The sequence below is a fragment of the Homarus americanus genome, unplaced genomic scaffold, assembly GCF_018991925.1.
Source record: "Homarus americanus isolate GMGI-L3 unplaced genomic scaffold, GMGI_Hamer_2.0 scaffold32583, whole genome shotgun sequence".
NCBI lineage: Eukaryota > Metazoa > Arthropoda > Malacostraca > Decapoda > Nephropidae > Homarus > Homarus americanus.
In genome coordinates this window covers 4,311,585-4,326,912 of record NW_024713129.1, presented here as the reverse complement: position 1 = coordinate 4,326,912, position 15,328 = coordinate 4,311,585, and the positions used below count along the sequence as shown (strand labels likewise).

General features: G+C 41.3%; 1 protein-coding gene across 2 annotated transcripts in view; it reads right to left on the bottom strand.

Moving 5' to 3' along the window:
• The window catches only part of LOC121866278 (neuralized-like protein 4), a gene marked incomplete at both ends in the record, with an annotated part of 191,318 nt that overhangs the window by 52,607 nt on the left and 123,383 nt on the right, over nt 1-15,328 (bottom strand). For both annotated transcript variants that reach the window (XM_042365899.1, XM_042365904.1), the window contains 1 exon segment: nt 1,902-2,099. In XM_042365899.1, the coding sequence (XP_042221833.1) occupies nt 1,902-2,099 (198 nt within the window).

Genomic DNA, 15,328 nt, shown 5'->3' with positions numbered 1-15,328 from the left:
TTCTGAAGAGATTGTGTATTTGATACTCTCTCTCTCTCTCTCTCTCTCTCTCTCTCTCTCTCTCTCTCTCTCTCTCTCTCTCTCTCTCTCTCTCTCTCTCTCTCTCTCTCTCTCTCTCTCTCTCTCTCTCTCTCTCTCTCTCTCTCTCTCTCTCTCTCTCTCTCTCTCTCTCTCTCTCTCTCTCTCTCTCTCTCTCTCTCTCTCTCTCTCTCTCTCTCTCTCTCTCTCTCTCTCTCTCTCTCTCTCTCTCTCTCTCTCTCTCTCTCTCTCTCTCTCTCTCTCTCTCTCTCTCTCTCTCTCTCTCTCTCTCTCTCTCTCTCTCTCTCTCTCTCTCTCTCTCTCTCTCTCTCTCTCTCTCTCTCTCTCTCTCTCTCTCTCTCTCTCTCTCTCTCTCTCTCTCTCTCTCTCTCTCTCTCTCTCTCTCTCTCTCTCTCTCTCTCTCTCTCTCTCTCTCTCTCTCTCTCTCTCTCTCTCTCTCTCTCTCTCTCTCTCTCTCTCTCTCTCTCTCTCTCTCTCTCTCTCTCTCTCTCTCTCTCTCTCTCTCTCTCTCTCTCTCTCTCTCTCTCTCTCTCTCTCTCTCTCTCTCTCTCTCTCTCTCTCTCTCTCTCTCTCTCTCTCTCTCTCTCTCTCTCTCTCTCTCTCTCTCTCTCTCTCTCTCTCTCTCTCTCTCTCTCTCTCTCTCTCTCTCTCTCTCTCTCTCTCTCTCTCTCTCTCTCTCTCTCTCTCTCTCTCTCTCTCTCTCTCTCTCTCTCTCTCTCTCTCTCTCTCTCTCTCTCTCTCTCTCTCTCTCTCTCTCTCTCTCTCTCTCTCTCTCTCTCTCTCTCTCTCTCTCTCTCTCTCTCTCTCTCTCTCTCTCTCTCTCTCTCTCTCTCTCTCTCTCTCTCTCTCTCTCTCTCTCTCTCTCTCTCTCTCTCTCTCTCTCTCTCTCTCTCTCTCTCTCTCTCTCTCTCTCTCTCTCTCTCTCTCTCTCTCTCTCTCTCTCTCTCCTCTCTCTCTCTCTCTCTCTCTCTCTCTCCAGAAAATGCAACTCAATATACAAAGGAGTCAACAAGACAGGCATTTCTGTAAGTCTTATAGGCTGCTGGCTAATGAACCCTAAAACTTTAAGAAAAAGAAAAAGAAAAGAGAGATGAAAGATCCCAAATGTCTCTTTCATGACTGAGTCAGGAGTTAAGCCACTCATATTCATCATGTATATAAGTGGAATGAGACCCAAGACCCCCTTCTACAACAGCAGCTGAGGGTACTCCAAAAGTCATTACTGCAGCCAGGGGTACACTTTCCTGTCACAACCAAGTTCATGGAGTAACCATCACTATTCAAGGTAAGAGGCAATGATTCATGGTGTCGTATCAGCATTCACAACCCACCCTTCAACCAGTCAGCCCTGTTGGAATTACAGTCCAGTTGACTTAGATTTGTCCATTGAGAAATGGGAGGGTAGCCAACTCCAGGCTAGACAAGGGTGCTACAAATTAGCTCCAGAATCATATAAACATGTCTTGGGGAAGAAGCTGATCATTTCTCTCTGTGTTATAATTTAACTTACAACACATGCAATAAAATGCCTTCACTGCCAGACAGAGAATAAATCCATTAATATATGGTCATGATGAGTCCTAGAAATTAACCTTTATTTTCCCATTAAACAATTCATATGAAATTGCATGATTTCATGATTACATGATCCCTAACTCACTCATTAAACTCCCAAAGGAACCAGAAGATGTATTTCAACATTGGTAAAATATTGTGATTAAGTTAAAAAATTATAGGTCTACCTCAAGCTTATTGTTTTACCAAGAACAAGTAAAGCAGACACCAAAGAATTAGATTATTATATTTACAATAAAAAATGTCAAATTCATGTGATATGGAGAAGTGTTATCAATGAGACTAACCTCTTGACACTGTCCATATAAGTCGAGGACCACATGAGGACTTGGAGGAATCTCTTTAGCTGCCACACCTTGGTCCACCCCATTAACAAGGAGATGAAGTCGAGCTTCAGGGTCCACCATAATGCCAACTACATGACCTCCTGTACCACCAGTTCCCCCAGCCAAGCTGTCCAAGTCAGGCCCATACCGTCCTTTAATCTGAAAATCCACCAAATTACAGTACTGTACTGTACTGTACCAAAAATAAAACACTACTGCTATTAGGTAGTAGGTAGTAGGCAGCTATCAAACAGAGAGGTACTACCGCCTGGCATCACAAAAATTTGTTACCAAGTCCCAGGTTGTTGATCGTACTTTCTGCCTCATTTACACACAATTGCAGGGTCTCAATTGTTTCTCTTACTTTGACAACACAACATACATATCGTTTCTTACACTTGATATATTAAATTTTTTAAATTTCTGTAATTTTTTTCATTGATCCCCCTATTATTTAATACTGTATATTATATTATTTATTGTGATATTTTTAAAATATCATAACGGAAATTACTAATATTATTCTGTCCTTGAGTGAAGTACTTTTTCATTTTACTTTATTTAGTTTATTGTATACTTGCGGCATTTATTGCGTTTCACTTACTTGCTCTGTCGTCTGATTGTCTAGTAGGCTAGCGTCTAACAGCTCTCGCTCTGATCTCGGTTGACCTGACTATGTACAGTAAAACCACGATTAACCGACCACATATGGGGGGAAGGGGCCGACGGATAATCCGAAAGGTCGGTTAATAGTACATAAAGTCTATGGAAATAAAAAGTACATTTTCAAAGTACCTTTCCCTAAGCTATCTCATTTAATTCCCTCTATTCATTTTTGTTCATTTGCCATTCATATTTCAAGAGAATTTGCTTTAAAACATTAACCAATTTAGTAAATAAATATGAACCAGCACAGAAACCGTGAATAAAAAATGGAAAAGTCAAAGAACATATGTCATCACAAAAATTCTGACCAAGTCCCAGGTTGCTCATCTGACTTTCTACCTCATTTACACACAATTGCAGGGTCTCAATTGCTTCTCTTACTATTGACAACACAACATACATATATTGTTTCTCACTCTTGATTTTTTTTTCATTTTTGCATTTATTTATGGTTCTTTATTACTATTATTATTATCATTATTAATATTATTACATTATCGCCCCCCAGGCCCTGATGTGGGTCAGTGACCTGTGCCCGGGTAGGCTAATCCCTGTATAAAAAAAAAAAAAAAAAAAATTAGGAGTTCAGGATTGACGGTTAATCCGAAAGTCGGTTAATCGAGGGTCGGTTAATCGAGGGTCGGTTAATCGAGGTTTTACTGTATTTTGTGTAAGCGCTTATTTCATTATTAGGATAAAACCACCAGGTTATATTATGTTCATTGTTGTTTCCTCTGAATTGTTACAACATTTGCTTTTGTGTTATTTCAGATATATAGTGAAATGAGTCAAGAAAGCTTGGATGTAGAATTCAAGTGTTTTATTTACCACATTTATGAAGAAATATAAATTATGAGATGCTGATTATACAAGAATATAATAAGGAATACAATAACAAACTGACAAATGTGGCACGACCAGTCCCACCCCCTCTCCTCCTTTTCAGAGGGAGGGGGTGTTTTATTTTGAAGTAAAATTATATACTACTGTATATCATATTTTGCTCTATTATTTAATACTGTATGTTACAATATTTATGATGAAACATACACCATAATTGGTTGATCATATGCTCATAGGACAATATAATAAATGAATAAAAATCTGGTGAATTAGGCAACAACAAGGGGGGATGGACAAGCAACCCTTGTCCCCCCCACAAGGGGGAAAGGTGACTGTGATCAACCACCCTTCCCCCATCACACCCAGCCTCTACCACTCTCTCCTCCACCTTCCACCTCCTGTCTATACTCTCCATAATTGTTTAAGTAAATAGGAACAAGAAGAAGAGATAAGGTACAGGAGGTCCTCGTTATAAGATTATCCACTATCCACGGTTTTGCAATTAAGTACAGTTGTACCCCACTTAACGCGGTCAATAGAACCCAGAGGGTCCCGTGTTAAGTGAAATCCGCGTTAAGTGAACAACAGAACCATATGGGATTAATTCCAATAGAAACTGGCCCGACCCCCAAACTCCACTTTTTGAAGACACATAACTATGTTGTAGTAAAAATAACATCTTAATTTTATGATGGTACATGCACACAATTAATACTTAAGAGAAATAGAGAAATACAGTCGCCAAGTTAATGTCCATTCAAATAATGGACTCAACTCCCTCCCCCTCTCACACTACACTGCCGGCTCTTCCCTCTCTGAGAAATTTTTGGGGGAAAACCACTAAATTTTAATAAATAATACCTCAAACTAAAGTTAGGATAATACAATTGACATTGCTGGATTCCTTGTAAGACCAGGAATATTTTGAATATAAATGTCATATATTTTGCACAAAAGATAACATAGTTACTCAGAAAATTTTTTTATCTAAAATTTGTATGTCTAATGCAAAATATATGATGTTTATATTCAAAATGATCACCAAATTATAAGAATTCCAGCAATGTAAATTATATTCTGGCCGGGTAATTTGTATGAATTTTATGAGCTAAAACAAATATCTTCAGTTAATAAAAAAAAAAATAATCTTCAGGACACTATCTGTCAATCAAAGTACCCCACCTTGCCTTCCCCCCTCTTCCAACCGCGCGGTCAGTCCCAACCCTCCCCCCCACCCCCCACCAATCATCCCTTCAAGAGAAGAGTGGGTGAAAAATTTAGATTTTAACATTTTGTATTAAATAATACCTCAGATTAAAGTTAGGATAATATAATTGACATTGCTGGATTCCTTGTAAGACCAGGAATATTTTGAATATAAACGTCATATATTTTGCACAAAAGATAACATTCTTACTCAGATTAAACATTTTATCTAAAAATTTTATGTCTAATGCAAAATATATGATGTTTATATTCAAAATGATCATCAAATTATAAGAATTCCAGCAATGTAAATTATATTCTGACCGGGTAATTTGTATGAATTTTATGAGCTAAAACAAATATCTTCAGTTAATAAAAAAAAAAAAATATTCTTCACGGGGTAACAGATGGTCGGTCGGTCCCTCCCTCCCCCCCCACCCTCCACCAACCGTCCCAAGGAGATGTGTGGGAAAACCAGAATACTTAACTTTTTTGTAATAAATAATACCTCAAACTAAAGTTAGGATAATATAATTGACATTGCTGGATTCCTTGTAAGACCAGGAATATTTTGAATATAAATGTCATATATTTTGCACAAAAGATAACATATTTACTCAAGAGTAAACATTTTATCTAAAATTTGTATGTCTAATGCAAAATATATGATGTTTATATTCAAAATGATCACCAAATTATAAGAATTCCAGCAATGTAAATTATATTCTGGCCGGGTAATTTGTATGAATTTTATGAGCTAAAACAGGCAGTCAGGCAGGGTGGTGGGTGGGGCAAATCTAAAAATAGCGTCTCAAGCCGGACACTCACGTGTATGTGTGGAAAAAATCCGTGTTAAGTGAAAGTTCAGCTCTGGCGAGGCACCGCGTATATAAAACGCGTTAAGTGAAACCGCGTTAGGCGGGGTAATACTGTAGTCAACTTTTCGTGACCATTCACGTAAAAAGTCCCCACATTTAAGTGGATTCCACTCAAAGACTCTGAAAACTCCAGATAAAATCTATGTATTTAAAACTTTCGATAAATTCTACTTTTTTTATCTGAAACGTTTGAAATTTCATCCTTTTCCTGGCGCCATGCATGCACACATGTGTCCCCGCACCAGTCTCTCTCTTTGTCTCGTCCAGACCAGTGCTCTGTTGTGTTTACTTCTGCCTTTGTTGTGTCTTTTTGTGCATATTGTGGTGAATTATTGTAACATTTTTGTAGCCATGAGTTCCCAACCCAAACAGGGTAGTGCAGCACTCAAAAGTAAGCACACTAGCTATAGTATAGATGTAAAATTAGAAGTGATTAGGCAAAAGGAGAGTGGGAGTGGACAATCCACTTGGTCCTGTTTCTTTTCATCCTATGACTAATCCTCCATCCCCCAACACGCACCTCCATCAAACCAATCATCTCCACCTTTGAAGCTAAGTAAATTAAATATTTTACTATGTTAAAATTATATACAGTATTTTTTTTACATTGTAATAAGTATTTTGTTTCAATGAACCACTGGAGTAAGTGTGCACCAGCAACGGTTGCTGCGGACTACCGGGTCTCTGGCACAGCTTACGTTGCCTCAACACACCGACCCCAATGAACTTTAAGAACGTTAAATAACTTATCAAGTTAAATAATTTCCTTAAAATAATATGTTATCAAAATGTTTAACAAAAGTTTCTAAGGTAAATAAATGTTAAAAGTTATCATATAAAATTATTTTGAGTGTCATGTACAATGTCATGGTCCCAATTTGACCGTTTCCATTATTTCTTATGGGATTAATTCCCCACTTTCAGTGGATTTCTTATCAGAGGCATTTTTCCGGTCACAATTAACCGTGGATAACGAGGACCCCTGTGTGAGAAATTGTGTACAGAAATAAAAAGAAAATGGAAGAAAACTGAATAACTACAGTAATACCGTTTTTTTTTTTTACATTTCTACATCTACGCGGTACCCTGCCAGAACCAGAATTCCCACTTTACAAGGTGCATCTACTCATATACGCGGGTGAAGTATAATTTTTTCATTTAGCTCATAAAATTCATACAAATTACCCGGCCAGAATATAATTTACATTGCTGGAATTCTTACAAATTGATCATCATTTTGAATATAAACATCATAGATTTTGCATTAGACATACAAATTTTAGATCTACTTTAAGTATTTTGTTTACTCTGAGTAAATATGTTATCTTTTGTGCAAAATATATGACATTTATATTCAAAATATTCCTGGTCTTGCAAGGAATCCAGCAATGTCAATTATATTATCCTAACTTTAGTCTGAGGTATTATTTATTACTAAAAATGTAAATATACTGTTATAACCCAATCATTTCTCTGGTAGGGAGGGAAGGAGGGACCCAGGGAGCAGGTGGGAAGAGGGGGGGGAGGTGGGGTATTTTGATTGACAGATAGTATTTCGTTAAGTATATTTTGTTTATTTATTGAAGATATTTGTTTTAGCTCATAAAATTCATACAAATTACCCGGCCAGAATATAATTTACATTGCTGGAATTCTTACAATTTGATGATCATTTTGAATATAAACATCATAGATTTTGCATTAGACATACAAATTTTAGATCTACTTTAAGTATTTTGTTTACTCTGAGTAAATATGTTATCTTTTGTGCAAAATATATGACATTTATATTCAAAATATTCCTGGTCTTACAAGGAATCCAGCAATGTCAATTATATTATCCTAACTTTAGTCTGAGGTATTATTTATTACTAAAAAGGTAAATATTCTGGTTTCTCCCACACATTTCTCTGGTAGGGAGGGTTGGTGGGGGGGGGGGGGAGGGAGGGACCGACCGACCATCTGGCGAGGTTGGAAGAGGGGGGAGGCAAGGTGGGGTACTTTGATTGACAGATAGTGTCGTGAAGAATATTTTTTTTTTATTAACTGAAGATATTTGTTTTAGCTCATAAAATTCATACAAATTACCCGGCCAGAATATAATTTACATTGCTGGAATTCTTACAATTTGATGATCATTTTGAATATAAACATCATAGATCTACTTTAAGTATTTTGTTTACTCTGAGTAAATATGTTATCTTTTGTGCAAAATATATGACATTTATATTCAAAATATTCCTGGTCTTACAAGGAATCCAGCAATGTCAATTATATTATCCTAACTTTAGTTTGAGGTATTTCCCCCAAACATTTCTCAGAGAGGGAAGAGCCAGGAGTGTGAGAAGAGGGGGAGGGAGTTGAGTCCATTATTTAAATGGACATTAACTTGGCGACTGTATTTCTCTTAAGTATTAATTGTGTGCATGTACCATCATAAAATTAAGATGTTATTTTTACTAGAACATAGGTATTGTGTCGGAAAAAGTGGAGTTTGGGGGTCAGCCGGTCTCTATTTCATTTAATCCCATATGTTATGTTGTTCACTTTACGCGTTTCTCGCTTTACGCGGGCCTCCGTGGGTTCAATTGACCGCGTAAAGTGAGGGTTCACTGTAGTACATTTTATAAAAAGTTTTTCAACTGTATTTTTGGGTAGATTTCCATAAATTTCTTCATTTATTTTCATCCATTTACATGCACACACCATACTAAAAGAAACGTAAAAGAAATAAATGACCTTAGTGCAAAGCTGGAGTGCACATGTACTAATTTGTCTACGGTACTAAAATTGTTATGTCTAGTGCGAATTACAACATGTTTATATTCAAATAAATCAGTATCTTACAAGAATCCCAGCTATGTTAATTATATTCTCCTAGTTCATATCACTGGCATTTTAAAATGAGAGAAGCTTAGTAGGACTGTTAAATAAACACACAGAGACCTTCGGCTCAAACTTATCACCTCAACCCCCCACCCCCCCAACCCCTCGCTGACTGGCTGGCTCCGTCAGTCCATCAGTCCCCCCCCCCCCCAAGCCTTTTAGGCTTGCAGTTTTTATCTTATATAATATCTCAGACTAAAGTTAGGAGATTATAATTTGCATTGCAGGAATCCTTACAAGACAAGTCAATAATTTAAATATAAAAGTCATATATTTTGCTCAAGAGATAAAAATTGTTGTACATTAGTGTACAGTACTGTAGTACATTTTACAAAAAAAATTTTCAATTGTATTTTTGGGTAGATTTACATAGATTCTTCATTTATTTTCATCCATTTACATGCACACACCATACTAAAAGAAACGTAATAGAAATAAATGACCTTAGTGCAAAGCTGGAGTGCACATGTACTAATTTGATTACGGCATTAAAATTGTTTTGTCTAGTGCAAATTATAGCATGTTTATATTCAAATTAATCAGTATCTTACAAGAATCCCAGCAATGTTAATTATATCCACCCAGGTCATTTCACTGGCTTTTTATAAGAGAGAAGCTTAGTCACTTAAGAACTGATAAATATACACGCGTTAGACCTGGGCCTGTGCCAACTGTCAAATGTATTACCTCCCCTCCCCCCACGCCCCCTCGCTCGTTCCCACCCTCTCTCTCTCCCCCATCTGCTTGGCGTTGCTGGAATCCTTGTAAAACAGTGAATAATTTTAATATAATGTCATGTATTTTGCACAAGAGATAAAAATTAATCACCTGTATCACATTACAGTAGTGATTTAAGAGTAAAAGTGTATATGTACGTATATAGTATTCCACATACACGTAAGTATAAATACAAAGTTTATGTGATGATCGGACACCGTCCATTTCAGTTAACGTCACATTTCCAAGAACGTATCTAGGACGTTAACCGGCGCATGACTGTTTACACTACTTTTAGCGTGAGAAGTTGAGAGACAGCTCTCCGCACGGAACCCATCCACGCTTCCCTGTGTGTGGCGTGACCACCAAATAGTCAAGCTTGAACCTTATAACTTGCGCTGGGCTTTCAAACAATGGCACGAAAAGGCGAGCGTTCCGGAACGTCAACCAGGGCTCCCTAGATGGACATTCCGGAATGTCAACAGGGGCATAGGTGGTTAACCACCAATTCGCATAACTGACGATTACCTATAGGGGAAATACCCACGAGACGATGATTGGGAGACGAGCAGCAGAATATTTCGAATTTGGCGGTGGTGGCACGCTGTGAATTCTTGCCACAAGAGGGCTCTGCATGTTGCCTCTGACCCATTCCCGCTTGTCTGCACTTTTTACATTTACCACGTGTCTCCAACTTTGCGATTTTTCGCTATTTCTGACTTCACGTCTTATATAATCATGCCTAAATGCCCCAGTGATAGTTCCTCTTGTACTGCCCTGCTTGATGTGATGTGATAATGTGTAATAAGAATGGTATATAACAGTCTCAAATTATGCTTTACATTGCTTATTTAATGCTTATTATGCTTGCTTTATATGTCTGCTTTATTTTCTTGCTTGACAGCTTGCACAGCACAGATATATCAAGGGTAGATGGGAGTTTTTGGGGGGTGGCCAGTTCCTAACCCCTTGAATTTGTTACATTCTTACGGGATTAATTGCTTCGATAACTGGCGATTCACTAACTACTGATGGTCCCTAGATGTGTTGGTTATTGAGGTATGCCCATTGATCCCTTTATGGCAACAGTATGCAATTTCACAATAATTCCCATATTATTTAGGTTCATCTGGTACCAGGTTAATAAAACATACTGTACTGAAAAAATAAAGAATTTTCCCAAAAAATCCAACTCAATCCCAGAATAGCTATTGTGGTTTCTTATTTACAGTACAGAGCAATATCAACTGATCGATCATTCCTGCTCTCCCTAACAATGTTGCCAGCGTTCACCATCTCTCAAGCACTTGATTTTTCGGTAATTCGAGTGACTGCGAGACCCCTTTTGTTGAATTAACCTAAATAAGCAAATGATCACGAAATTAATGCTATACTACTACCCATGACTTTCCATGCAGGCTACAACTATGGATACATTTCAACCAATCGAGTAAGTAATAACTGCGCAAGCAAGACCCACATAATATAAGGCCCCACTGAATATCTCGTGTATGAGTCAACCTTTGTTTTCGAGAAGATAATATAAATAACTACCTGGTAATCTTCTTAGGGTTAATAAATATCCTTCGTGGTGTAGATTAACACAGTATAACCGTCTTCTTCTCTATTTTCAATTTCTTTCTGTTCTTATTCCCCCAGGCCCCGTTGTGGGTCGTTTGACCTGTGCCCGGGTGGGCTAATTCCCGTAAAAAAAAAAGTATTGATATTAATTATCTATTAACTGCCACTTAGAACACCAAGGAAAGAGATAAATGAAGTTTTGATCCTGCAATTATGTTTTATGAGTCTATAGAGTCCCACCATTCAATCTTCAAAACTTACCGGTATACGAGTATTTAAGATATATTTATCTAAATGTATCTTCTCGTTTGATACCACACTCCATTTTACATCTTGTAAAGATATTTGAGATGGGGAATTCTGTCAGTTATGTGTCTATTCCGAGATGGGACATCATCACAATAATGATGCATTAACCTGTACTGTATTTGGTCACTGACGCATATTACATCATCCCATCCCGCTAATTGGTCGTTGATGTAGCTTGTCACATTTAGCTAGGTTTCTCAAGGCTTTGCTAAGGGCTCCTATGGATTCAGATCTGTAGAATATCTCATCTTATATGACTTGGCAACTCGTGGCTATAAATAGATTCACGGGAGCCGACCCACACCCTCCTAACTGTCCTTTAGTCTTATGGTGTTATCATGAGTGAGCACATGACCTCCCCATTGCTCCAGGTAACTCTCCATTGAAGAGATAGCAACCAAGTTGGACAATATTGTGGACAAATTGATTAATTAAAACAGTGATCTCAGTTTTAATGACAATCTGGATGCCCCAGATTACATGGCAAGCCAAGTGAGTGAAGTGGAGGAAGAGTTTGAAGAGGAGGAGACATGTGTTGACCTCTTGCCTCCCTCTGCCACCCCAATCTCTTGTCCTGCCTCTCGCTCTACTTCTCCACAGCCTGGTCCCTCTCACTGCTCTGAAGATGATTTTGAAGACTTCAGGGGGGATTGACTGTCTCCTCCAAGACACCACTAACCATAGGCCCCAGAAAGAAACAAAGGAGTGAGCTGAAGATGAGGGCATATCATGAGGCTCCTCATCAAATCCGCCACTCCTTTCTTTGTCAAGGCCGATGTATGTATATTATGTATGCTGGATTATGTATTATGTATGTATATTATGTATGTGCTCCATTTATATTTATTCAGCCGCTAACATAGCGATATTAGCAATATTGGGCCACTCTCCAGCAATTAATGTGCCTGGCGGCGTATAGGGAAGCTGCCTAATATCACCGCATAAATGGGTCTATAGTGGTTGTGGGACCATAGCTAAGGAGCAGTGCTATCCACCTCTGTGTACATACTCTTATCCAGTAAACCGAACCTACAAACTATAAGGTGTTTATGCTACTCTCCTGTATATAGAACTTGTGCCAGAACACATCTAACAGCAGGCGCCAGTCGTGGTGTTACTGGATTATTCTGGAGGTGGTACATAGGATTTGTGGAAAAGCGTGATGGATCCCCATGTATGAATATTGCGTCATCCCACCGAAGAATTTACAACTTTGAGCAGTGTCAGTGACAGTGGTTTCTGTGAAATTAATTAGGTCATTTACCATGTTTACCCATTCATATGTGACCTTGTTGAGCGGTTCAAGGTATCTGACATATTCTGCCAAATTTGTGTAAATTAGAGAGAGCTCAGCACCTCCTCTGACGTTACAGAAGTGACTGAGGCTGCCTATCTCCACCCCCCTCCTCACAGAAGGCCCGCCTCACCCCCCCTACAGCTGGGGTAAAGGGCAGCTCTGCCTGCCTGAGACACACACGCCACTGCTTACTGACCGCCTTCGGTTTCTTATATATCTAGCACATATATATAACCTACTTATCTGTGTATTTAATTAAATTTTTTTTGTCTGAAATCTTGTGATCTAAAGCGGGCTGACCGGTCAACACTGATTTTAAGACTGATACCTAGATAAAGTAGTTATGTCTCATGCTGCAGCCGTGGACCCAGCGCCTGGATGAGTCAAGCGGATGATAGTCCCCAGGAATGGATGACCAGGCTGACCATGACACCCCAGCTCCCCCAACATCGCGCAGCCCTTCACCTCACCATTCAGCGTTATCTCCAGAGATAATTGCCTTAATAAGAAGTTTATGAAGAGATGAAGCCGAGATTAGAAGCTCACAGGCGTTTAGCCGGATAGGCACAGAAGGCAAGCAGAAGGCAAACTGAACCACTGTGAATGGAAGACAATTACTGTTGACCTTGATATCTCGCCTCACTGTTAACCAGCCCCTGAAACCTAACACTGCCTCGGTACTGAATGGTTCAGATCTCATCCATTACTTCTTCCTTCCGCCCCCCAACCCCACCTAAGCAGCTCCATTACCGCCCATCTTGGAGCCTGATGTAAATTTCCAGTTTTTAGCGAATGAAAGCGTGGTGAGCTGATTATCTTTACAATGGTGGATCTCCAGGATTTGTCACAGCCTCGCTTCTTTCATCAGCTGCGTATGTGCCTGTCCTTGGAAGTTCAAGCGTGTCTTAGAACACTCGTTGCAGGTACCCCAACCTCTTAAGCTGTCATGTAGAGGGGGTACTGGACGTTCTGTGACACGTCAAAGGACAGCAGAATGAAGCCTCCTGCGCGGGGAGAGTGTTTAGCTGCAGACAGATGGGTGGAGTCTTTTGGCTTTTTATGTCTGCGTCTTAAGAGAGCCTCGGAAGAGAATGGAGGGCTCTATGTTTAGGCCACCAGCAGTCTTGAGGAGACCCAGTTGAAGCAGAGTGATCTGATGGGTGTTGGAGACGAGGGCATCCCAGCGCCTCACCTCCCTCGACTCTTCCTCTTCTCTTCACGGATGTGTTGGCGATATGTCGCTCTCATAGGCTGCCGGGTGTGCCACCTCTGTCGAGCTCCCCTACAGCTGTCTGCTGTGTCCCAGGTACAAGAAGGACAAGAAGTCTGCTCCCCCATCCGCCCACCACGTCCGCCCGGTTCATTTTGTAACAACTATGTGTGGTAAGCAACCGCGGAACACCAGGTGTGTCCAGCTGCTCAGTCTACCTTTGGTTGTGTGCTGTGCTCACAAGTCGTTGATGCCAGCAAAATGCGTGCAATTTTTAATGTGTGTCTTTGATCCACTATTCAATGTTGCCCTACCCCAGAGCCCAAGAACAAAGCGTCAGCGGAAGCTTGGCCCTTCTACCAGTGAGCCGCTGATGCAGCCAAATCAGGCTGGGCCTGGACCAAGCCCATTACATTTTAGGAGGGTGTGCTCCTCGCCTCCAGGACCAGGTGCCCAAGTACGTAAGCGTCATCGTGACCCTGGGTGTGTCATCCCGTTCAGATGTTTGACTTTGGCGCTGATGCTACAGTCGCCGGTCCCCAACATTTCCTGCGATGCTTGGGGCTCTCCAACGATCTGGGACCGCCTCCGGGGACCTCTCGTCACGGCAGGATGGTTCTAGATGGCCCCAACCCTGGAGTTCACTCTGTCTGTCACCTTTGTAACAGGTGGTGTCAGGCCCCTGGATTGGCGTGCCTGTGGGTCTCCAGGCTTTCCCTTTTTTGCTGTCTGGACATTGTGTCAAAAGAGTTGGCCATCATCTCCCAGGACCCCAACACCCGATTCTCGAGGTAAATCACGCCAACAGAGATTGCCTGAAGGGAGCAACAACTGCCTGCTGCCGCCCTACCCTACCTCTGGCCAGTGACCTCGCCCGGTAGTTGTCCCTGCTGCATCACGTCCCCCACGCCCTGGCTTCGCCTTCCGACAGTCACCGTGGAGCTGGGGCCCTGCGTGGGCAGACTGTGTTCCAGCCTGGCGCCGACCCGACATCTCAATACTGTCAGGTGTGTAAGCCCCGCCCGTATTACAACCCAGCCAGCAGGTACCTTCATGATGGCGGCAACCCCGCCCGCCCTGGTGCCAATGACTGACTTTTTCTGTGTCAGGAAAGTCCTTCCTGGTTATCACGTCGACCGTCTCTCTGGTTGGCCGGTTAATGCAGCAAAACGGTAATAACCTGACGTCTGCGCTACACCATCAACAAGTTCGCCACTACTTCCGTGGCGTGGGCGTTCCTGCGCCCTGCGAACCGGCGGAGAACCTCAGTTCCTAAGCGAGGACTTTGCCGTGTTCTGTGCAGGGAACAAAATAATGTTGTCATCGTAATACCCGCGAGGTCAGCGACACGCTGAGGCTGCTGTCAAATCCTTGAAGCACCTCATCATCAGGTGGCCCTTCTGGGAATATTGACTGCGGGCCTTGGGCGAGGTCTTCTTGAACTCCATAACACACAACTTACGGGCGCTCCCCTGCCCAGGTTTTGTATAGGGCCGCCGTTCTTGTGTCCCTGCTCACCCTCAATCCTTCTCTCCAAAGTGTGAGCCAGACGAAGGATTGTGTCCTTGAGCATGAAGCGATGACTGCAGGGCGTGGTAGCCTTCCGCGACACGCCCGTTCTCTCCCCAGGTTGAGTGTCGGTACCCAAGTCCGTGTTCAGGACCCGACCTCCCTACGTTGGGACAAAGTAGGCGTAGTCATGGGTCTCGGCAGGTCACGGGACTACCAGGTGCGGTTACCCAGTGGTCGCGTGTGGTGGAGGAACCGCCGTTTTCTCCGCCCCGTAACACTGCCT